The following is a 25,838-nucleotide window of genomic DNA, read 5'->3' on the forward strand; positions in this document are numbered from 1 at the left end:
TTGAGGTTGTGGACTGGAAGCAGTTGTAGGCAGCATGTATCAAGGTGACTGTGGATTGAGACCTGGTGGACTGAGATTTGGACAGCAGAATGTAGGCTCTTAAGTTTATAGAGAATTGCAGATGGGACGCCAGCAATGAGCAGATTGAATGATCAAATCTGGAGTCAAGCATGAGAGTCATAGGAAGACAGAAGCAAGGACAGAGATGCACCCTAGATAGTTGGAGGGGAAAGACAATCAGAAATCTACTGCGTAGTTAAATAGAACACCAAGATTGGGACAGTCTGGTTCATCTGCAGACTGAGCTACAGATGTTGTCTTCCTGATGCTTGAAGAAATGCCCAATGTTTTCTCATCCACTGTTCAATATAGCATAAAAGGAGGTATATACATATATAAAAGATCAAAGAAATGGGAGATTAGCGTAGAAGAGGAGGTGGGCCTGTGACAGATCATAATAAACAGTGGGACAAGCCTGAAAGGCCAAGTGGCCTACTCCTGCTCCTCTGTATCTGTGCTTTCCTGACTGGTATGAGTGCATTAAACGTGATTGGAATCGAAGCTGACGTAATAAGTGAACTTCAATTCCAATCACGTTTAATACCCTCTTACAGTAATTGAGATTCAAAGCTAATAAAGTGGCAATAATAATTGTGACCAAAAAAAAAGGACTCTTGGCCCGAAACATCAACAGTTCTTCTCCCTATAGATGCTTCCTGGCCTGCTGTGTTCCACCAGCATTTTGTGTGTGTTGCAAGTAATTTTAACATGCATATTATTCAAGAATTGATTATATCAATGATAAGATTATAAAATAGAATGAGTTTCACTTCAATTGAGTGAAATTTATTAAGAGAAAAGTCCTTTGATCATCAGTGCTGTACATAAGCATTGACTACTGGCAGTAAATTCTGTTTCAGCAACAGGTAATCTTGCTCTGTTGTCCTTCTTTGAAGACCAAGTACACTGTATCTGTGTGATTATGCAGAATTTTTTCTTAAAAGACAGTCTCGGGCTGAATGTAAAGATGGTAGTAATGTCAAGTACATCTGCCTCTATTCTAGTTTTGTTATGAGAGGATATCTCGGGTTTTTGCAGTCTGTTTCATATACTGACAGACACATTGAGCCTACTTGTAATAAGTAGATGTGTTTTATGGACACTGTGAAACTTTGTATTTTCTGTTAACACAGATTTAATTTTGCAACTGGACCAGTGCTAAACTCTCAGTAAAATAACTTGTTGAAGATTTTCTGATAAATTTAAACAACTTTTAACTCAACTGACAAAAGTTGCAGATTTTACGACTTGCTTATTAATCTATTGTGTCTTACACATCTAGAGTTTTGCCACATGTGTTCATTTGTACTAATTACAGCATCTCTGATCATCAACCATTGTATAAAAGGGCAGGAACTACAGTTCGAAAGTCCTCATTTTCAGACTTCATGGACTACTATATCTTAACGAGGTATATGTCATGGAGTTCTAGGCTTTGAGGTTTATTTTGGTACTAGTCTGATTTTTGTTTTATCCTGCCTCCAGTTATAATTCTCCATAAAATCATAAGACATAGGAGCAGAATTAGGCCATTCAGCCCATTCAGTCTGCTCCGCCCTTCTATCATGGTTAATTTATTATCTCTCTCAGCCCCATTCTTCTGTCTTCTTCCCATAACTTTTGACATCCTTACTAATCAAGAACCTATCAACTTCAGCTTTAAGTATACCCAGTTACTTGGCCTCTACAGCCATCTGCGGCAATGAATTCCATAGATTCACCTACCTCTGGCTAAAGAAATATGTCCTCAAAATTCGTTCCTAAAAGGAAGGTCCTTTTATTCTTATGGTGTGCCCTCTGGTCTAGACACCCCCCCCCCCCCACACAGGAAACATCATCTCTACATCCACTCTATCTAGGCCTTTCAATATTTGATAGGTTTCAATGTGATTCCCCCTCATTCTTCTAATCTCCAGTGAGTACAGGCCCAGAGCCATCAAACGTCCCTCATACAGTAACCCTTTCATTCCCAGGATCATTCTCGTGAACCTTCTCTGAACCCTCTTCAACGCCAGCACATTCTTTCTTAGATATAGGGCCCGAAATCGCTTACCATAATCCAAGTGCAGTCTGACCAATGCCTAATAAAGCCTCAACATTACATCCTTGCTTTTAAATTCTAGGCCTCTGGAAATGAATGCTTCCTTTTTTCCTCGAAGCCAATGAATTACTTCCATACTACCAACTCAACCTGCAAGGTAACCTTAAGGGAATCCTGCACCAGGACTCGCGAGTACCTTGCACCTCTGATTTCTGAATTTGCTCTTTCAGTTATTTCATTTAGACTTACCTTAACATTTGGGAAATAAGCAGTGGGCTTTTTTTAAACTCTGGATTACAACTATCTTTAGGAGAACAATAATTTTTCTTTACTATATGTGGAAAGGAAACTGACTTGTTTAACATGGTGAAAATGAGCAGATATTTGCAAAAGTCAACAAATGCTGGCAGAAATTCCTGAGCAATTATCAACTCTTTCATGAAGGATCCTCCCAATAGGAAGGAATGGTGACCACACCTATACTTTGTCACATCAAATGCTAAAATGATGATTTTGTCATTCTTTCCTGCTTTTGGCTGCTTGTGTGAGGATTAGAAAGTGCAGAACATTTCTATGACAGTTTGTTTTCAATGTGATTACAGATTTTTAGATTATTGTACGTTTGTAGTTCCATGTAGGAGGCTATAGTGGGAGTGAGAGAGAATGCACAAAGCAGAATGGGAGGAGATGTTAAAGGTACAGAACAGGTCACTGTAAGTGATGGCAAGATGGATACTAGGAGCAATCTGTGGAGTATGGGTCAAATCAAAACTTGAAAACTGCTCTTGTAAAAATCAGTGGGTTTGTGCCACAAAGGGGTTTATTCAATCCATTGATTTTAAGTAGATCAATGTAAGAGCATATGCAAAAACTTCTGCCAACCTCAACCCCCTCCCCTTAGCTGTAGTTCTAACCTTTCATGTGCTTACGTTCCATTTAGAGTGGCCTCGCTGAATCTGGTACCAATACTTGCCCCGTAGTACATACCATATACAGAGCTCCATTCAGAGTTCTTAAATTCCTCCTGTCACTTTAGATTCTTTGCAATCATCGTCATTCTATTATCTCCTGTTTCTGTACTCTTTCGCCAGAGGAATTAATTTGTTTGTATTTGCTTTTTTTTCCAACAACATTCATGATCTTAAATACTTAATAGATACTTTCTCAGCTTCCCTCTTCTAACGAGAACAATTCCCAGTTTTTTCAATTAAAATTCATCATTTCTGGAATTTGTACGACAAATATCTTCTCCACCCCTTCCAAAGCCTTCATATTTTTTCCATTTTTGAAAATTAAGCACATTTCTCCAGTTTTACAATGTAAAATATTTCCTGTGCCCTCTTGTATTTGTTCTCTAATTTCATAACCTGTTGCTACAGGACAGCGACCAAAATTATTGATCACACCGAGTCTGTAAATTAAAACAAACTATAAAGACCATTTATCATTGAGTTTCGCTTCATCCTAAGTTAACTAGTATGTTTGAGGTGCTCTTGTTTGCCTCTGTTTTTATTAACCATAAACAAAACCTTTTCAGAAAGACCTTCAGCTAATACTTAGATGATTTACAGCAAAGTAAATGAATCATTTTGCACTGATATTGGGCCTTTACCTTTTGTTCTCTAACATACTGTACGTCAGTGAAAACATTTTTAAAAAATGTCATTAGATGAAAATCCCCTGTTGTATTACAATACAATGAGTTTTTCCATTTAAAATGCATTTCCTCTGTACATAAATTGAGTCCCACTGTAAAATCAATAGGCATTTAATGGCACTTATATTTGATGCAAAACAGGAGGAGATAATGGAACTGACTCTGAACTAATACAACTATTTACATAATTGACATCTCGGTAGCTACGTTTGCTAAAAGTAAGCTCTACTCAAAGCAGGCAATATAGATGCTGCCTGAGCCACTCACTGAGAATCAGAACCAGGTTTAATATCACTGACATATGTCGTGAAATTTGTTAACTTAATGGCAGCAGTACAATGCCCTCTGATTTTTTTTTTTCAAAAGCAGTTTTCAAGTTTTGATTTGACCCATAATCCACAAATCGCTCCTAATATCCATCTTGCCATCACTGACAGTGACGTGTTCTGTATCTTTAACATCTCCTCCCATTTTGCTTTGTGCATTCTCTCACTCCCACTATAGCCTTCTACATGGAACTACAATAATCTAAAGAAAATCTTTAACCATATTGAAAACAAACTGTCATAGAAATGTTCTGCGCTTCCTAATCCTCGCGCAATCAGCCGAAAGCAGGAAAGAATGAAAAAAATAATTATTTTAGCACTTAATGTGACAACGTATAGGTGTGTCATTCCTATTGGGAGGATCCTTCATGAATGAGTTGCTAATTGCTCAAGAATTTCTGCCAGCATTTGTTGACTTTTGCAAGTATCTGCTCATTTTCCCCTTGTTAAACAAGTCAGTTTCCTTTCCACATATAGTAAATAAAAATTATTGTTCTCCTAAAGATAGTTGTAATCCAGAGTTTAAAAATCCACTGCTTATTTCCCAAATTTTAAGGTAAGTCTAAATTAAATAACTGAAAGAGCAAATTCAGAAATCAGAGGTGCAAGGTACTCTCGAGTCCTAGTGCAGGATTTCCTTAAGGTTACCTTGCAGGTTGAGTTGGTAGTATGGAAGTAATTCATTTACTTCAAGGAAGTAAGGAGGCATTCATTTCAAGAGGCCTAGAATTTAAAAGCAAGGATGTAACATTGAGGCTTTATTAGGCATTGGTCAGACTGCACTTGGAATACAGTGAACGGTTTTGGGCCCTTTATCTAAGAAAGGATGTGCTGGCATACTTAGTCTTTTATTCAATTATTGATAATGGTCATCTACTGAGAAGGGAAAGATCCCTTCTTAATGCATTTTTTGGGTATGTGGATTCTACACTTGCCATTCTATCTTCATGGGTATGCCAATTCATTCTTCCCCCACACAATTAAAGCATGGAATAATCTTCATCCTACCATAGTCACACAATCAAACCCAATTAAATTTAAGACAGCTCTTCTTCAAAAATCTCCTTCTTAAGTACACCCTCCACTACCTCCAGTTTAAATTCCATGCGGAATATTTTGGAGGACCAAGAACCAAGTAAGTTAAAAGAAGGAATGTTAGCATGGTTCACAGCCTATAGAGTAAGTATACACATACGTTGAGTGAAAGGATGGATGCAAAATTCCAGAAATACTTTGTGTATTGATGCCTGCTGCCTTTTAGTAGTTTGTAATCCCCTGGGGTTTGGGCTCTCCTCCAATGCAACAGGATGAGACCCTGAGTAAAACTGGGTTACCAGTGATTGCCTCCAGCTATTTTCATTGTTTGGAAAGTTGCCTGGTAATAAAAGTCACCTCAGGAAGGAAGAATCATTATTAGTATTATGGATTTTTTAAAAAACTTTGAAGTTCTATTAACCTATCCAAGAGTGTTATGAGCTAAATCAGGAAATACATGAGTATAAAGTGTGCTGTTTGTTCATTGAAACAGGTTAGTTAATGAAGAGTGTCTGCAGTAACAGAGAAAATAGTTTAGGGAGATCCTATTTCATGCTGGAGAAACACATAAATGAGCTGGAGAAGACATAGAATCCAGGTCATCTTCAAGGAGTGGTGCTACAGAAAGGCAGCATCTATCTTTAAGGACCTCCAGCACCCAGGACATGCCCTCTTCTCATTGCTGCCATCAGGAAGGAGGTACAGAAACCCAAAGGCAGACACTCAATGATTCAGAACAGCTTCTTCCCTTCTGCCATCCAATTTCTGAATGGACATGTGACCTGAAAACACTACCTCACTACATTTTTCATTTTGTATTTTTTTGCACTTCTTAGTTAATTTATCTATATATATTTTTTTACTGTAATACAGTTTTATTTTTCTCTCAATTATCAGTAATGGTGACAGGGATCTTTTGGGTGTTCTTTCCCTTCTCGGTAGAACTCCTTTATCGATGAATGAATAAAAGACAAAATATGTATTTCCTTGGTGCTTATCGCTGTGGGGTAATAGCTTGTGATAGATTGATACTTTAATGGCTGGAATAAATAAATACTGAACAATTTCTTAATTAATTTTGAGATTTAAATTTCCCCCAGTTTGTTTTGATGCCTGATAATCCAAATAATCTGTTACTGATCATTGCTGGAGGATTCTTACTCATGTAAGAATACAGCCACAGACAGTTGTTCTGGAGCTTAGAATTAGCTTTATTGTAATGTCCACTGCAGTCACTATATCTTTTTACTGACCTGTCAATAAAGATGCCGGCTGTCGGTGTGAAGGCATCTGCACCGGACTTCAAGGTGAATGGTCATTGGTTTGAATCCAGCCCTCGAGCTAGCAACTTGGCTTCACAAAAAAAAACAGACAAGATGCTAAAGAAATGGCATGGTTGCTGCATGATGCACCACAAGGCGTGGCAAGGAACAACATTACTAAAGACAATAGGCCAGATTTTCCTGTTTTAAAAATAACATTTGTGCGTGAATCTTGCAGATACTTTGCTAGTTATAAATACACTGTTTGATGTATCCATTTCTAAATGTTTTGAGTAATTTAATTAATGTCAAACAACTTGTCTGACATTGAAAATTGAGCATTCTTGTATGTTCATATGCTACAGATTTTGATCACTGAAGAACTTAATGTTAAAAATAATATATTCCATTTGTTTTGCAGGGTGTGATTTTGCTTTTGTCTCTCAATGTATTTCTGAATGTGATCTGACATTGAATTCATGATTCTGACCTGCATTTCTCAGATTTAAATATTAAGATGTTCTTCATGACACATTTTTTTCAATCTGATGATTATAAAGAAACACCAGTCAGGAAGTTAGAATGTGTGACTCTTTTCATTTCTGTACCATGTGATTGCAAATGTATTTACATGGAAGAAAACTTGACTGGTGATCATTTCTGGATCTTTACATGTCACTCCAGAAATGCAACTAGGCCGTTCCCTGTGTCAGTCACACATTCCCTGTTGACTGAAGGTCTCAGATGTAAGGTTAAATCATGACCCAAGCACAGCTGATCCACACCTGACCTAAGCTGTTCTAGTTCTTTTCCATATATCAAACTTAAACAAGCTGTTTGTGATTGAAACACCATATTGATCAACAACCCGAAGACCCACTAGCAGGAATGTTTAGCAAACCATTCTGACAGAATAAAATATTTAAATGAGTACAGATGTTTTAGCAAGATGTTCACCCGCCACATGTAAACCCCAGAAGGAGGGAATTATTCAATGCATAAACATTAGAAAGTCTGCAGATTCTGGAAATCTGAAGCATTACACACAAATGTTGGAGGAACTCAGCAGGAATGGAAATTAATAAATAGTCAACGTTTCAGGCTGAGCCCTTTCTTCAGGACTCAAAACATAGACCCAAAACATAGACTGTTTATTAATTTCCATAGATACTGCTTGACTTGCTGAGTTCCTTCAGCATTTTGTGTGTGTGGCTTGGGAATTATACGAAGTTGTTCTGGGAGGGTCCTTTGTGAGTAACCCCAGGAGAACTACAACATGCTGGACTGGGAGCTCAATAAATAAAGTCTTAACTTTTTCCTCTTATTTGTTGAGCCTCCTCCAAGCTCCCACACTTTCTTGACTCTCTGATGGTCCCCAACCTGCAGCTGCTGAACTTCCCTTATTTCCCACACTGCCCCGTTCTATTAAATGTCCAAAGTAAGCTTCTATCCCGAGAGTATTTTCTGAGGCCTGGAAGGGAAGCTTTTAGTCTCAAGTCCAGGACTGAAATGGGAGTGGGCACACCACTGTTACCATCACCCAGTACGTCCACCAAGATTCACCATGCCATAGTTGCTGCTTTTGTTGATGCAGCTCCCAGGTGTTTGGTGGAGGGCTTCATGAATTTCCATCTCTTATTTTAAGCAAGATCTCCTTAACTAAACTGGCAAGGGGGAAGTCTAGCAGTGGCGAGATTGGGTTGTAGGTGAAGGTTTGTAGCAAATGTAGATTAGATGCAACAAATTTCAAGCCAAGCTAAAAAATGGCTATTTCATGTTTAGTTACGGTAAAGTAAGTAAGTAAAATCACGATTCCTCTATTTAACCCTTTTTATTTGGTCATTGGCTAATATTTCCTCTGGCAGAAGTGTTTAGAAACATCAGTTAGCTTCTTGAAGACCATTTGGAAAGAACTTGTTGAAACACGTCCAGATTTTTGCACACTACAGGCAAATTTCATGAATTGAAGTGTTTCAAGTAGTCCTATCAGCAAAATCTCCTTTAGTACCCGAAGGAGGTTATTTAATTAAATACCATCATAACAGATCACTAAAAACATATGCATAATTTATTGACATTGACATCACTTAATCTCCCGCCCAGGCTTGGCTGGTTTGACTGGTTTGTTACACTGTTAGTAACAAAATCATGTGAACTTCTTCATTCTATATATTTATATGAGTCTCCCCATAAACCCTATCAGCAATGAGTGCAGTTGTCTTCTATAATGTAATCCTACTCAAAATACTTAGTGAACTTGAGGCAAAATATGCAGCTGAACGATGGGCTTGCTGTTTTTACTTTTAAGAGGCAGCTGTTGAGTCATGTCTACCAACGTTATGCTTGCTCTGCTAATAAATATACCACACCAGTAGTTTAGAAATCGTGATAATTGTTTGGTTTTGAAAGGAGGGTTGAGGAGGGTGTGCTTGCTTGACAAGATGTTTTACTGTTGACTTAAAGTCTGTCAATCAAACTTGAGAGATCAATTAAATACCAAACTGCAGTACATAATGGCATTTGAAAAGAGCACTCCTCTTCAGTGATTGAATTTACTACAGTAACACCCTCCAAGTTCTTTGGTAGCCAATGGCAATTAATACTTAAACTTCTCACTTATGTAGCAGCTGCCAGGCAACTTCAAATAAAACTATTACGTTATTATGTTATACTAGCCTCAAAATTAATGACATGTCAGCAGAAATTAAATAGAATGTCTAGCTGTTGCTCTTCAGCCTTTTAGGCTTGCATGAGATTTGGAACACAAAACAGTGCATTTTTGTATCTGATATCTAATAAATTAGCTCAGGAGCCATAAATTGAAAACTTTTTTGCTATTGGTGAACACAGACAATCAGACAAATAATCAAATTAACAAAAATTGGGGAGCTGAACTAAGAGTTGATCCCTATATCCCTTTTTATTTGTTCAGTGGACATGGGTGGTGTCAGCCTATGACATTTATTATGAAGCAGCCTTCCAGAATTTTTTGTATATCAGTTCTAATGTATTAAATTCCTAAGCAGCTGTAGTTGGAGCTGAACTAGTGTCTTGAGATCATTTAGTTAGTTCTCCTTGTATACGACTCTATCATCAAGACTTCTGAACTGTTGTTATTAGCTGTTGTTAGCCTGTGTGGTAATCTGTTTAGCTAACAATACCTGTTATAAAGAATTACATCTTAAGCACTCATCCAGAAATCTACTTTGTAGACATTCCGAAAATAAATGACAATGGTGTAGGTTCGCAGGCATTTTAATTTTCTTGGCCTCTTTGGTTTTGACTATTTGGCCCATCAAGTCTATGCTGCTTCTCAGATTTATCCCATCAATCCATTTGTCACTTGTTTCCTTGTAACATGTCACCTTGACACCTCATGGAGATGGCTTGCATCAAGATTCTGCATCCTGGAGATTCTGTCACCAGCCACCTCCACAAGGAGTAATTGACAGTAGTCTATTAAGTTGACAGCCAGTGAAATTTGGAAATGTGGAAGGAAGCCAGGGGTCCCTGGGGAAAACACACACTATCATAATTAGAATATGCAAACTCCTACACATTGCTGGAGTTCAGAAATAAACACAAGTCCCAGGAGCTGTGGGAAATCTGCACTGAAATAACCATGTTACATGCATAGTTGACCCTCTCATATGGCGCAGGCGGGGAGGGGGTGATATTCTTAAAAAATGAGCAATATTTCAACTTGAGGCACATTGTCTGACCATGTGTGAAGAAAAAGGTTGAATAAAAACTACATAGATTTGTTTAATTTTTCCACATATATTGCATGAGAGAGAACTTCATTCTATATCTCGAAATTTTGTATAATGATGTGTAAAATCTGCAACGGAAACTTTCCATAAACTGAATGACCATAATATGTGGATTGCCTATACTTCTGTTATGCCATCAACTGCTCTCTTGCTTAACACGCACATTGTTGGAGAAACTCATCAGGTCAGGGAGCATCTCTGGAGAGAAATAAACAGTAGAAGTTTTGGGCCAAGAGGGTCTCAGCCTGAAACGTTGACTGTTTAGTCCTCACCATAGATGCTGCCTGACCTGCTGAGTCTCCAGCATTTTGTGTGTGTAACTTTGGAATTCCAACATCTGCAGAATCTGGTAAGCTCTCTTTTGTATGACATTTTAGTTAACATGAACGATCTTATCCCTTTTTATTTGCACATCTATACTTGTGATGAGCTAAATTTGACACTTTGTGGGGACAATTAGTATCGATTTTTTTCCTTCCAGGTAGATGCTGTTTATTGCTAGATAAAGTATCACTCCCATAGCCTGCAATGCTCAGCCAATTCTGCCCTGACTTAGATCAGCCAGTGTACTAACTGTGTATCCCAAGAGTCATTTGGGATAGTTAGCTATCTTGCTTAGATTTAACAATCCTGAAAATGTCGCTCTTTCTGTTGAATGATTGAAGAATAATCGGGCCCATATTTACAGAAGGTTGACTTGTTTTGATATCAAATAATCATTAGTTTAAATGGGTTCCTCTGGTTTGGCAAGTATTATCCACTGAATTGGCGAAGCTGGTAATTTGAAATCCCCATCTTCCTTAAGTTTGTTGTGCAATGCTACATAGATTCATTGTGCAAAGGGGAAGAGAGAAATTATGAAATGTGCGAAACTGTTTTACTTTCTCAATATTAAAGCTTCATTATTGTGTGAGAAGTGTGCTGAGTTAATTAAGAAGGTGAATTTAAGACCATAAGATATAGGAGCAGAAGTAGGCCATTCGGCCCGTCGAATCTGCTTCACCATTCAATCATGGGCTGATCCAATTCTTCCAGTCATCCCCACTCCCCTGCTTTCACCCCATACCCTTTTATACCCTGGCTAATGAAGAACCTATCTATCTCTGCCTTAAATACAGCCAATGACTTGGCCTCCACAGCTGCTCGTGGCAACAGATTCCACAGATTTACCAACCTCTGACTAAAGTCATTTCTCCGCATCTCAGTTCTAAAAAGACGTCCTTCAATCCTGAAGCCATGCCCTCTTGTCCTAGAATCCCCTACCATGGGAAATAACTTTCCCATATCTAATCTGTTCAGGCCTTTTAACATTTGGAATGTTTCTATGAGATCCCCCCCCCCCCCTCGTTCTCCTGAACTCCAGGGAATACAGCCAAAGAGCTGGCAGACGTTCCTCATATGGTAACCCTTTCATTCCTGGAATCATTCTTCCCTGAACCCTCTCCAATGTCAGTATATCCTTTCTAAAATAAGGAGCCCAAAACTGCATATGGTATTCCAAGTTTGGTCTCACGAGTGCCTTAAAGAACCTGAACACATCCCTGCTCTTATATTCTTTACCTCTAGAAATTGCATTTGCCTTCTTCACAACTGACTCAACCTGGAAGTTAACCTTTAGGGTATCTTGCACAAGGACTCCCAAGTCCCTTTGCATCTCAGTATTTTGAATTCTCTCCCCATCTAAATAAAAGTCTGCCTGTTTATTTCTTCCACAAAGTGCATGACCGTACATTTTCCAACAATGTATTTCAATTGCCTCTTCTTTGCCCATTCCCCTAAACTATCTAAGTCTCCCTGCAGGATTTAGATCCAGTGAAATGCATAACTAGTAAACTATGTACATGTTTGAAAGTTGACAATAGCCATTTGTTTTACGCTTGTCACAGTAACACAGCACTGTTTGCAACAAAATGAATAACCATGTCATGAGTCTGGCAAGAGGCACTATGCACATGATTTGTTATAAACTACCTTGTATCCCATCCGCTAAAGGTCACACAAAAATCCCATCACACTCATGATCCATGTGAATATCTTTTCTTCAGATACAGTTAAATTTGTATGACCTTAACACTTCATCACCTTTTGAATTTGAGGCAGGTTATCTTATACAGTTAATTTTATTTCCCCTGAATGTCCAATTGTGGAATCCTTATATTAAGTCTTCCAATTACAATTTTTTCTTGCGTTTGACATACGTGACCACTAATTCATTTTTCTTGGGCAACACAAGTGAATCTGCAGATGCTGGAAATAATAAAAACACAAAATGCTGGCAGAACTCAGCAGGCCAGACAGCATCTATGGGAGGAGGTAGTGACGACGTTTCTGGCGAAACCCTTCATCATTTTTCTTTTATTGTTTCTTAATTCTTTTTGAACTTGTTTTATTCATTGCAAAGTGAAATGTAGTTATTCCCATAAGTTAGTGTTTCTCAGAATGACATGACTTGTGGACTGGGCTTCTCTAATACTTGGTTATCTATCACTTAATTTTATATAAACCTTCTCAATGGAAGGTTTGGTGATTTTGAAAATGCACTAATTTGGCACAACAGTTTACTCTTCATCATAATTCTTTATGAAGTGGATAAAGAGCTCATATTGCAGAAAATTTACTAAACATTGTTGAATGTTTCTTTTTTCAAAATAAAGTCATAGAACACTACAGAACAGTAAAATGCCTTTCAGCCCATCTACTCTGTGCCAAACTATTATTCTGCCTCGTCCTGTTGCCATGCACCCAAACCATAGCCCTCTGTACCCCTGCCATCCATGTGCTTATTTCTCTTAAAGTCTGAATTTGAATGTATACACCACTTGCACAGGCAGCTCATTTCACACTCTCACCACCCTTTGAGTAAAGATGATCCCCATCATGTTTCCCTTAAATATTTCAGCCTTAACCTATGACCTCTAGTTCTAGTCTCCCAACTTAAGTGGGAAAAGCCTGCTATATCTAACCCCTCATAATTTTGTATACTTCTATCAAATAGTGGTGAGATTGAAACAGAATCCAGTTGATTGATATACTTCCAGCAGATGGACAATAAAAACATTAATTAAAATTTTGTATAGATGCTTGGTTACCTGTGGACAGAATTCAGATCTTCTTTGTGCACTTTCTTCATCTTTTTATTCCTTCTCACCTTGCTGAGAAGCAATCTCTTTGCAATCTCTCTGCAATCTTTTTATCAGAGGAACTAGCACTTCAGCATCAATTTTTATCTATTGCTGCATATCTTGTTCTATCTGGTCTGTCATACCCGTGGCATACTCCACCAATTTGTGGGTAAATTTCTTTTCACTGGAAGCTCTAAACGCAGCATTATGAAAAGATATGATCAGGGTATTTAGTAGTAAAAGATTCTTGGAAAATAAGTAACTACAGTTTCAGTTGTACAGTTCATGCACTCTAGCCTAGCACCCCAGGGAGCCAGCTGGTGCCAGAGCACAAAAGATGCCCTGAGAAACCTCAAAGTAAACATAGGATTAATGTGGTGACTTGCCAGTTCACTCTGCATATTTATTGCCATGTCCAAAAAAAGTAAAGTAAAGCTTAAAACAGAAAATAAAATGCCAGAAGAATGTTTTTTCTTCATGAAATATGATGTGAAACTTGCAATTGAAAAAGTATAGTGTACCTTCACGTATAACTGATGTTGCTGAAAGATGCACATAGAGTTTAAAACAGAAAAACAAAGCAAATTTCCTTTTACTGCTGCCATTATTCCACTTTTAATGGTTATTGGTAGCATCAGTGTTACCAATACTTTTTCCAGGGTACCAGGGTACTTTTTCATCAGGGTGGAGGGAAGTGAATTATCATTGATAGATTGTCCCTCACTAGTCTTTTCGATGGTTTTCTTGAGCCAGTATTCCAAAGTAACTTCATGTACCGCTTTTTTTAAACTTAAGTAATAAATTATATCTGCTTACTTGTTTCACACTAAATTAATTAAATCCCTTTGTTACAGTCCTGGAGTTGAATTTCTAGTCAGCTGGGTACTTGTATGGAAAGAAAATTGTACTTCAAATTTCCCTTCTTCTACACCTCCTTCATCTTCTTGTTGCTTCTCGCCTTGCTGAAACCTCTCCAAGATCTCTTTATCAGAGTTTAGATCGGCAACTGGCACTTCAGCATTGATTTTTATCCATTTCTCCGGATTTTGTTCTGTCTTGTCTTTGACTATTTCAAGGCACTGAGTCTGTCATACTGTTCACTAATTCTGGATAATTTTCTTTTCACTGGAAGCTTTAAACACAGCAAAGTTAGTCCTTGCCTTTCTGTTCATCAGAATTCAGGACTGGCCACTATTTGTGTCGGCCACCCTGCAATGTCCAGTTATCAAACTTGCCCCAGGCTGAAGCAAGTGCTGTCTTTTAGATTAAATTCCTGTATGAACAATGGAACAGGCTTCTTATTATTCAATTCAAGGAGCAAACAGTGCATGAACTCTGATCTTTATTTACATTTCAGGGCACAGGGCTGAATCAAAGTGGTACATTTAGGATGCAAATACAGCTGAATAACATTATCTTTGTTCTGCTTTGGGATGGTCTGAACAAGCAAATCTATTTTACACGTTGGATCGAAGCCATCAGAGTTCCAGTGTGCTCTAGCTTATGGTGAAAATAATTTTCAAACCATTCAAGACATTGTTTTATTCTTATCTACCTTCTCTTGTTGCCATGGCACTAAACGGGGAAAAATTCACCTGTTTATAGACCCTTGTGTACCCATTCCAATCAATTAACATTAGCTTGGGTCTGCCAGCTGCGTTGATGCAGCCAAGAATTGTGAGACTATTCTTGGAGTCCTGACTTCCAAGTGGAGCCACCTCAATTTCCTGAGCAAGAGATTTTCATGGCACTCAGGGCCAAAAGAGACTGGTCATATCAACTGCTCTGTAGATAAATTTTCCATTGCCACCAACTGTGCAGATTCATCCACAGCTTCAATATCAACACTTAATTTTTCTGCGACAAACAATGCAATGAAATACCATTCCTGGTTTTAAACTTGTGTAGCCATCTGTGAATATTTGTAATCATACTCAAGGTTGAACGCTTGAAGAACCTTTGCCAGCACCAAAATGCTTACACCATCACTATATCCAAGTTTATGCCACTTTATAAATGCGCCAACTCCATGTTCTTTACAGTTTTCAGTTTCCTAACTCTAAGCTTCTCTAACTTAAAAAAACTTCTAAAAAATATATTTTATTTCTTTAATTTACGAACAGTTGATCTAATATCATAGAACCCGCACAAAACTCTTAACAAAATTTCTTCATCTAACCAGTAATTCAAACTTTTGGACATGCATCTTAGCACTATCACCACCTCCCAAACCTCCTGGTCTCTTGGAAGACACATTATAGGAGTAAAATATAGGCAAAATCCTGTATAGCTAAAGATAAAAGTGTAGAACCAAAACACTCGGCTAAAAATGTAAACAAGCTTGGCACCACTGAAACATCCACCCTGGAGACTACTCTGCAAACTAATGGCACCAAAACATACAGGACCTTGGGATTTTCTGGATCTGAACAGTTCAACCAGTACTGAACTAGCTTCATTTTGAGCCAGTGCATCCAGAAGTTGCAAAAATGTAGAAACTAATATGCTGGAGCCAATTATTAGTAAATAATTGCAATAGTTGCAGTCCTAAATATTTGGAGCAGTAGAACTTTCTTTGTCTATAACTTGCCGAAATGCAAATTTCCACAGGCTTTCGTGTTGGCCTTTGAGAGCAAGCTGTGGCATGGGGTTTTTTTAAACATGGTGCCCTCAACAGAGAACTATTCCTGTTGGTATTCCAGCATTTTCTGTTATCACACTGTTCATTACTAATTGACAGTTTTAGAAACTGTAACTGCCAGGTTGATTTTATTGTGAAACAGTGCTTGTACAATCTGTCCTTCAACTTCAGAACTGCCTGACTACATTCTGGATCCCTAATGCTCCTCAATGTATTATTATCTTGGCCAAGAACAAAAGGAAACTTAGGTGCGAAGCAATTAAGGATATAAGTAACTTCCGCGGCAAAAATCAATTAAGTAGATTGCAAATCGAGTTGACTTGCAAATTGACCTGCAACACAATGTAGTTTGGTACTTGGCAACTTTTTATGGTAAAGGTTCACAAAAAATGGTAAATTTCACACGTGAGTAATTAGTAGAAGAAAGTTTGAATTTTAATGCAATTTCTTTTACTTGGAGTTGATGTTTTAAACATGTTCATTTTTGTTCCATTAGCACAGATTGTCCATATTATTGCAAGCCATAGTATGTTGCCACCTGGTGTTTGGTTTAAGCTACAGTCAGATGTGGATTCTAATCACCAAAACTCACATATATAATGTAACTCCACCCCCTACCCACTTACTATGAATGGAGCTCTTTTACTGGGCTCCATGCTAGATTTGTTTTAGAGTGTTCAGTATAAAGATATATTTTCAATAGTTATTCTCTGCTTCATATCACTAAAGGTACAAAGGATGATTTATGATTTCAATACTGAAGTTATTGCATAGTCAACATCGAATCAGTTTTCAAAAATGAGTATCAAGGTTCAAAGTAAACTTATTATCAAAGTACATATATGACACCATATACTGTACAACCCTGAGATACATTTTCTTACAAGTATACTCAATAAGTCCAATAATCATAATAGAATCAATGATAGACCATGCCGAACAGGGCAGAAATCAGTGTGCAAAAGACAGTAAACTGTGCAAATAGAAAAAGAAAGGAAAAATAATAAATAAATAAACAAATAAACAATAAATATTGAGAACATGAGATGAATAGCCCTTGAAAGTGAGTCCATAGTTTGTGGGAAGATTGCAATAATAGGGCAAGTGAAGTTATCTCTTTTGGTTCAAGAGTCTGATGATTGAGGGTTAATAACTGTTCCTGAATGTGGCGGTGTTAGTCCTGAGGCTCCTGTACCTTTTTCCTGATGGCAGCAGCAAAAGAGAACATGATTTGGGTGGTGGGGTCCCTGATAATGGATGCTGCTTTCCTGTTACAATGCGTCATGTAGATGTGCTCAGTGTGAGAAGGGCTTTACCATGATGGACTGGGCCATATCCACTACTTTCTGTGTGTTTTTCCATTCAAGGGCATTGGTTTTTCCATATCTGTCAGTGATGCAGCCATTCCTGCAGTCCAGGAATGAAAGAGTTATCATACGAGGAACGTTTGATGGCTCTGGGTCTGTGCTGACTGGAATTTAGAAGGATGAGGGGGGATCTCATTGAAACCTTTCAAATGTTGAAAGGCCTAGACGGAGTAGATGTGGAAAGGATGTTTCCTATGCTGGGGAGTCTAGGACAAGAGAGCAGAGCCTCAGGATGGAGTGGCTCCCTTTCAAAACCGAGATACGGAGAAATTTCTTTAGCCAAAGGGTGGTAAGTTTGTTGCCACATGCAGCTGTGGAGGCCAGGTCGTTGGGTGTATTTAAGGCAGAGATTGATAGGTTCTTGATTAAACATAGCATCAAAGGTTACGGGGAGAAGGCTGGGAACTGGGGCTGAGGAAGAGATAGAGAAAATAAAATCAGCCATGATTGAATGGCGGAACAGACTCTATGGGCCAGATGGCCTAATTCTGCTCCTATGACTTATGGTCTTAATAAACTCTCCACCACACATCTATAGAAATTTGTCGGAGTTTTAAATGTCATGCTGAATCTTCGCCATTTTCTGAGTAGAAAGCACTGCAGTGCTTTCTTCATAATTGCACTTACGTGCTGGGCCCAGGACAGGTCTTCTGAAATAACACTGAGGATTTTAAAGTTGCTGACCCTCTCCAACTCTGATTTCCACTCGCCCACCCCCCCACCAGATGAGAACTGAGAACTGGCTCTTAGACCTCCTGAAGTCAATAATTAGCTCCTTGGTCTTGCTGGCATTGTCTCAGCCAAAGTAACCAGATGAATACTGGATTTTAAGCTACAGAATATTAATCCTGCATGCAGCATCTATAGGTTTGCTCAGTATAAGATTAAAACTCAGCCTGAGCCTGAGTCTTTAATATTTTCCATGCCTGGTTCCACCTTTGCTATAAATATGACAATTTTGAACATCCAAGAATGAAATGCATGCAGCATTGCAAAGTAAATCATCCAGATCTGCTTGAAGTACTAAGCTAGATGCAGCCTACCCTGACCTGAACCCAATATATCTGGTTGGCTCCTATTGGGCTTGAGTTACAGTAAGTAGGCATGTTGAGTGTGTCACCTTTCTCAGTGAACAACTGAAGTGGTATTTACCAGTAATCTCCAAAGCTTCTGGGAGAGAACTCATCATCATGAGGTGTTGCAAAGCCTCACACGTACAAGACTGTGGCAGAAGCTTCCTCTGTTCAGCTGTTGCTGAACTCTGACTTAGTAAGAGGCTAGAAAAGACATTGCATGGGCCTTTATGGAGATACTTCCTTCACTGTTAGCCACTAGTAATGTTCCTAAAGGCTGGAAGATGGCTAATGTTCTGTTGTTTAAGAAGTTGGCAAAGATGAGCCAGGGAGCTACAGGCTGGTCAATAGAGCAAATGTTACGGGAAGGAGTTCTGAGGGACAGGATCTACCAGCATTTGGATAGACAAGAGTCTGACTAGGAGTTAGCCTGATGTTGTCTGTAGATAGTTGTATTTGACAAAACTTTTGGAGCTTTTGAAGGGATAATCAAAAGGGTGGTGGATATTGTCTAGTTTGACTTTAACAAGGCATTTGACAAGATACTGCATGATAGACTGGTCTGGAAGATTAGGTCCCATGGAATCCAGGGAGAGCTAGCTAGAAGGATTCAAAATTGGATCAGAGGTAAAAAGTGGAGGTTGAAGGTTGTTTTCAGAATGGAGGCTGATGTCTGATAGTGTGCCACAGGGTTAGTGTTGGAACCCGGTTATTTATTAATTATATGAATTACTTGGATGCAAATGCATAAGGCATGTTCAGTAAGCTTGTGGATGACCCAAATTAGCAGGTGCTGTTGATAGTGAAAATTGTTATTGTACATTACGGAGAGATCTTGATCAGTTGGGGAAGTCAGCTGAGGAGTGACAAGTGGATTTCAATACAGATATATGGGAGGTCAAATCAGCATAGGACTTGTACTATGAATGGTAGGGCTCAAGAGACTAGATGTACAAGTAGATAGTTTGGTGAAGATGGTATTACAGGTAGGTAGTAAGAAAATAGCATTTAATGTGCTGACCTTCATCAGTCAGATGATTGAGTATAGGAGCTGTTGCAGTAGTATAAGTCATTGGTGAGGCCACACATGGAGCATTGTTTACATTTCCCTGTTACAGAAAGTATGTGGTTAAACTGGAAAGAGTGAAGATGGTTCTAGGACTAGAGGTCCTGAGTTATGGGGAGATGTTGGCTAGGCTAGGTGTTCATTCCTTGAAATGTAAGAGAATAAGAGGCAACATTAAAGAAACGTTTAAGATTATGAGAGGCATAGATAATTTGGCTGCTAACAGCTGGGTAGGGGAGTCCAAAACTAGGAGGCGTAGGTTTAGGAAGAGACAAAAAAGATTTGAAAGACACCTGAGGGACAACTTTTCCACACAGAGGGCCTTGAGTATATGGAATTAGGCTGTCAGAAGGGGTGGTTGAGAGAGGTACAATAATACCAGCTAAGAAGCACTGGGATGGGCACTTGGAGAGGTGGGGCCTGGAGGTATATGGGACTACACAGGAAATTGGGACTAGTTGAGTTGGCATCGAGGTTGGCATGGACTAGTTGGGCTGAAGGGCACTGTGTCTGTTCAGTGTTGCTCTCTGTGACTTTGTAACTAGAAAGCCTGCAGTCAAATATGAACTGAGAAGGGACATTCCGCATGTTTGTTTCCCAATATCCTTGTGTCCACATGAGCTCAGAGCACTTCTGGAGGGTAGGTTAATTATTTCCAAAGCAATGGAATTGAAATGAATCAGAGGAAATTAATGAGATTCCTTTACAGACAGCTGTCCAACCCAAGCTTTTAATGTTCATTTTGTCCATTGTGAACCGAACTCATTTTCATTACTTCCCTTTTCCATCCCATTCACTCAATTGGACATTAGTGTCTTCACCCAAGTGTATGTGTTAAAATTCTGGGCTTACTCTGGCAAAGAAAGACACCGTTCAGCCCTCAGCAGAGCAAAGCTATCCCATCAGCTTCTGTCTTTGCCACTTCGTCCACCAAGGTAATTTGCAATACCAATTATCCACAGTGCTTTGGAAATATTATACCACCGCCAAACAATTTCTATATATACTCACCACCCTCTGCATGAAAATATTATGTTTTGGGATGCTTTTAAGTCTTTCACCTCTCACCCCAAAACTGTACCTTCCCCCTTTGTTTTGGACTTCCCTGCCCTATGTGTCACATAATCCTAAATATTTCTAAATGATTACCCCTTAATTTCCTAGGTTCTGAGGAATAAAGTTCTAGCCTGGCCAGCTTCTCTCTATAACTTAAGCCCTCTAGTCCTGGCAGCAAATTTCTCTGCAGACTTTGCAGTTTAACCACAGGGTTTCAAGTCAAGTCGCTTGTGTCATTTCGACCGTAAACTGTTGGTACAGTACACAGTAAAAACAAAACAATGTTCCTCCAGGACCATGGTGCTACATGAAACAACACAAAACTACACTAGACTGTAAGACAACTCATGGCTACACTAGGCTACTTAAAACAAATCAAAACAGTGCAGGGCAGTACAATAATTAATAAATAAATAATAAACGAGAGTAGGCACAGTAAAGGACAAATTTCAATATAATAATAAATGATGTAGATGTCAGTCTGGACTCTGAGTATTGAGGAGTCTGATGGCTTGGGGGAAGAAACTGTTTTACAGTCTGGTTGTGAGACCCCAAATGCTTCGGTACTTTCTGCCAGATGGAAGGAAGGAGAATAGTTTGTATGAGGGGTGCGTGGGGTCCTTCACAATGCTGTTAGCTTTGCAGGTGCAGCATGTGATGTAAACGTCTGTAATGGCAGGAAGAGAGACCCCAATGATCTTCTCAGCTGACCTCGCTATCCGCTGCAGAGTCTAGAGTTGCAGAGCAATAGGGCATGGATACAGCCTCTTTGGCCCGAGCAGTTTTTGTATTGTTCATGTAGCACCATGGTCCTGAAAAACATTGTCTTGTTTTTACTGTGTACTGTACCAGTAGTAATGGTCGAAATGACAATAAAAACTGACTTGACTTGACTTGACTTGACTTAACTAGTCCCAATATCCTGGAGAATAATTTGTATTACTAGCTTCTAATACTTTTAGGCAGGAGGTGCAGAAGCTTTTCATCCCCTAACTCCAGGTTTCAGAACGATTATTACCTTACAGCCATCAGAATCTTGAGCTGACGAGGATAACTTCATTCACCACTTCTCTGAACTGATTTTACAACCTACAGACTCACTTTCAAGGAGTCTTTAAAACTAATGTTTTCAGTATTATCTTTATTTGCATAATTTGTCTTATTTTGAATGTTGGTTATCAGTCTATGTCCAGTTTTTTAGTTTTTTTTGTAGAATTCTATTTCATTTCTTTTTTAGAGTAAGTGCCTGTGAGGCAACAATCTCAAGGTAGTGTAGATATACTGGGGTTGCTGCTTATTTGGGACAACTCTTAAAGAATAAAAATGAATCAAAAAATAGCCAGGATTCCCTTTGTTTAGTTGGGGGCACTATGCCACTACATTCTACTGCAAAGAATTTGAATGTTTTGACAATCATCTTGAATATTACAATGAGAATGAAGATTTGGAGGATGCAGTCATCAAACACATTGTATGAAGGCAGTCCATTATCTGCACTGGGTGTTATTTATGGGACTTGGAATTTCTTTGCAAGCTCAACATCTAATCCCCTTTTCCAATTGTTGTCGATGAGATGGTGGTGAGCTACTGCCTTTAACCCGATGTTCAGCCTTAATACTGCAACTGCTTTTTGTTTTTACAAATGGTCATTAGTAACTAAAGGTTTTGTGCCTTGCCAATTAGTTGTGACATTTTAGTTTCACTGGTTCTGCCATCCTGTATAACGTTGTTAGTACAAACTGTCAGTTTCAGTGGAGCCACTAATGCCTCACAGCTGTATCATTCAACTGTTCCCAGATTGTGGCTAATCCACTGCAAGTGCCCTGAAATCCAGGATAATGCTGTAATGACTTGACTGTTTCAGCACTTGCCATTTAACAGTCAAGCCTGTTATAGTTGCAGGAGGTGGGTTTCTAAAATATCAGTGGCTTTACTGTGTACGGAAGTATAAACATGCATGTTAGATTAATCAGAATAAATCTGTAAAAAGAAGGTAGGCTGAAATTTTAGGATAAAAGATTTTCCTTCCAATAATTTCTTTGGAGACTGTGTTGTGTCTTTTTAACATTTATTGTGTTATCTGATTTCTAGCACTTTTCATCACACACTATACTTTTCCAAGGTATAATTTTTGAAGTCAGAAAGCATAACTATCCCATTAAATTAAACCTTCTGGCATACTTTCACTCTAAACATTCAATGATCTTTTGAACAGCATTGATGTGTTTGACTACAAATCTGCCGCATCATTTTCTTCTAACTCTTCAAACTCTTCATAATATGTATTACATTTCTGGAGCACAGCTGGGGCAGTGACAACCATGATAAATGTGTACTTGTGATTTGCATACCTGTGAATTTGGTTTCATCATAATTGAGGCAACCTATGGAGCACCAGAGCTGTGCATCAACGACATTGCACATGGTTAAGCCAGAACAAGCTGCTTTTCACATTAAAGCACTTAGTTACAACTTGATAAAACATACCTTTGCTTGGTTAGCTGTCAAATATAGAATAGAAAAACAGCCAAATTTGAAATGTAAGTTCCAAAACTTGCATTAAAGCAACAATTGAGTATTCAGCTGAATATTATTATTTCAACAAATACAAATTAGCTACACCCTTGTTCTTTGCACCCATTCCTCTCCATTGAAATGAATGAACATGCTGGTGCAGTTCAGTGTAGCTGCTGCCAAAACGTGGCAGCTCGCATCCCCACTACTGGTGTCATAAACAGTCCAGTGTTGAAGCACAGTTGAGAACTTGCAACTGAATTGTGGTCGACAAACTCACGGTTTTCCTAGCGACATATTTATCGGTTGTTGCAACTCTGAAGTTTAACAGTATTTTTTAAATACCTTGCACGTCTCAAGGTTTTCATTCATCCATGTTCTAGGCTGAAACTGAAGCCAGTCTTTCTAGTGTATAAGGGGATTGAAAGGAGGAGAGAACTCCTCATCATCGGGTAAATAGCAAAGAACATGCCTTCAGTTGCAACCGCAGAAAACACTCACCAGATCTGACAACACAGGAGGAAAGAGAAGCACTCTTAATGGTTTGGTTCAAAGACCCTCTATTAGTCCTGAAATATTGTCGGTTTCTCATTCCAGAGACACCACCTGACCTGCTGAGTGCTTCCAGCAGTTTAGGTTTTTATTTCAGATTTGCAACACCTTCATTTATTGATTAAAGGCGTTATTTAAAGAGCACTTTCCCATTCAGATTTCTGCATGCTCTAATGTCAAATATTCTCTATCTCCTAGGTAATTATCTGTTTTGGCATAGCTGTGTGCCTCTGCAGATACATCGGGTTTGCGGTGGTTGCCTTGTTGGTTGAAATCAACTCAGTCTTTCTCCATCTGAGGCAGATTCTTCTGATGGCCAACATGCGCAAAACTACGTTCTTCCGCATCAATAGCATCATCAATCTGGGAACCTACATCATCTTCCGCATCAGCACACTTGCCTGGATGACACGCTGGGTGGCCTTAAATCGTGACAATATTCCTCTGGTGACTTACAGCATTGGCAGTGTGGGAATGGCCATTATGATTCTGATGAACATCGTGCTCTTTTACAGACTACTGAGAAGTGACTTCCTGAAATCCAGCAGAGAAGGGAAGAAGGAAAAGGAAATTTGAAATGGTGTTCTGCCAATGGTACTGATACGTGGATTTAGTTACTAAAAAGGAAGCATTTTTTTTGCTCCTTTGATCAGAAATTTTCTTTTACACTGTATATATACTTACGGATTTGTACTTAATTTTTTGTATCTAACATCATGGATTATATTTTTAAATGATACAATAATTATGCAAAAAACATTGTGAATTTTCTTTTAAACATATGCTTCTAGATGTGCTAAAAGAGTAAAATTCCTTAATTTTTCACTACCTCACATTGAACTACATCTTGCAAGTATTAATGTTATCAAGCAGAGCTACACTGTGGTTATGTGCCAGGTTATTCTGGGTTTTACTGCTGGAGCTCTCTACCCAACAGCCATATGAGAGTACCTTCACTAATAGACCTGTGGTGGTACAGAAGACAGAGCACCATCATTATCAGGGTTTTCCTTATCATAATGAACAATGTCATAAAGTATATAGTTCATTCATCATTTGTTTTCAATTAATTATATGGTTGATGGGTTGTTCCTTAGTTTGTATTGAGCAGGAGTTCCCAAGGCGGGGTCCATATGGCATATAAAAGATTGGGAAACCCTTAAGAGTGATGGTTGCCATACAGATGATCTGTGATAGTGGTGCTTACAGGAGGCATACAGTAGTCTTAAGCAGATATATCGTTATCTTGAAAATACATATCTTCACAAACTTTAACATTGCTTTGAAAATATATCTGTATGTGTGCGACTCAACTATTTTTGGAACTGTTACCAATTATCTCTGCTCTTTTCTTATGTCAAAATTGAACTTTTGCTTGAGTATTCATATTCAGGAAATACAAGGTATATACAGCAGAAGTAATTATTTTTGCTTTTATGAGAAATAATTTCATTTGTGGCAAATATTAATGTTTATCCAGTGACAAGATACACCAGTTCTGAGACTGCTTTCTCAAAGATTTTTAATTTTATTTTTGATGCTTTGATTAATTAAGTAATTTGTGTGAAAATTTGCTCAAAGATATTAAATATACTGAAAAGCACTTGTTCTGGTGAGTTTACAGCTGTTAATTTGGAAGCACTTACTCGCCAGGAAAGTCTTTAAATATGGCAAAACATGCTTAGCTGGATTTCCAGCTATTGAGTACGGTTATGATATTGGCCCTTAACTACATATTAAATCTGAAAACTATTAATGAATAGAAAGTTAATCCATTCGGACCCCGGAAGAGTATTTAAGCTAGCATTCTGAGGAGACAACACCCTCAGCTATGCACTCATGATAGCTTCTTGATTGGAGCCAAAATAACTGCAAACATATTGCCAAGCTGGGCGATCAACCAAACTTCCAAAGTTAATTCTTTGTCGATAGGAATAGTATGAAGCTTGATGCTAAAATGGTTGATCAAGATAAACACCTTATTACACTTAAATGGTGTTTGTACATGTAATCGTAGTGCCATCACATAAAGGTCTGTAGACCCTCGTAATGGAAGGTGTGATTAAGCCAGTTAGCTCAATGCTATGAAAGGCCTGTCTTGTGTTGGAAATATACTATCATTCTGTACTTCACAATTATATATCTTGGTGCCTCTAAAATTTTAATTTAAAGCAAAATATTCACAGTAATATCAAGCTGTAGTGTGATCAGAAACTTTAAGAATTGGTATAATTCACTCTGTAAAGCTGAGTGCAGCCTCTTGGTCAAATCTGCCCTACAACAACTCTTGATT

At 38.5% G+C, this 25,838-nt stretch overlaps 1 protein-coding gene across 1 annotated transcript in view; it reads left to right on the plus strand.

The window, feature by feature from the left end:
• The window catches only part of tlcd2 (TLC domain containing 2), a 62,733-nt gene extending 37,580 nt beyond the window's left edge, over positions 1-25,153 (plus strand). The window contains exon 4 of the mRNA XM_059973252.1: positions 23,744-25,153. Coding sequence (XP_059829235.1) covers positions 23,744-24,121 — 378 coding nt within the window. The 3' untranslated portion in view covers positions 24,122-25,153. The remainder of the gene's footprint in view (positions 1-23,743) is intronic.
• The last annotated feature ends 685 nt before the right edge of the window (positions 25,154-25,838 follow it).

This window comes from Hypanus sabinus, chromosome 6 (assembly GCF_030144855.1).
Source record: "Hypanus sabinus isolate sHypSab1 chromosome 6, sHypSab1.hap1, whole genome shotgun sequence".
NCBI classification, from domain to species: domain Eukaryota; kingdom Metazoa; phylum Chordata; class Chondrichthyes; order Myliobatiformes; family Dasyatidae; genus Hypanus; species Hypanus sabinus.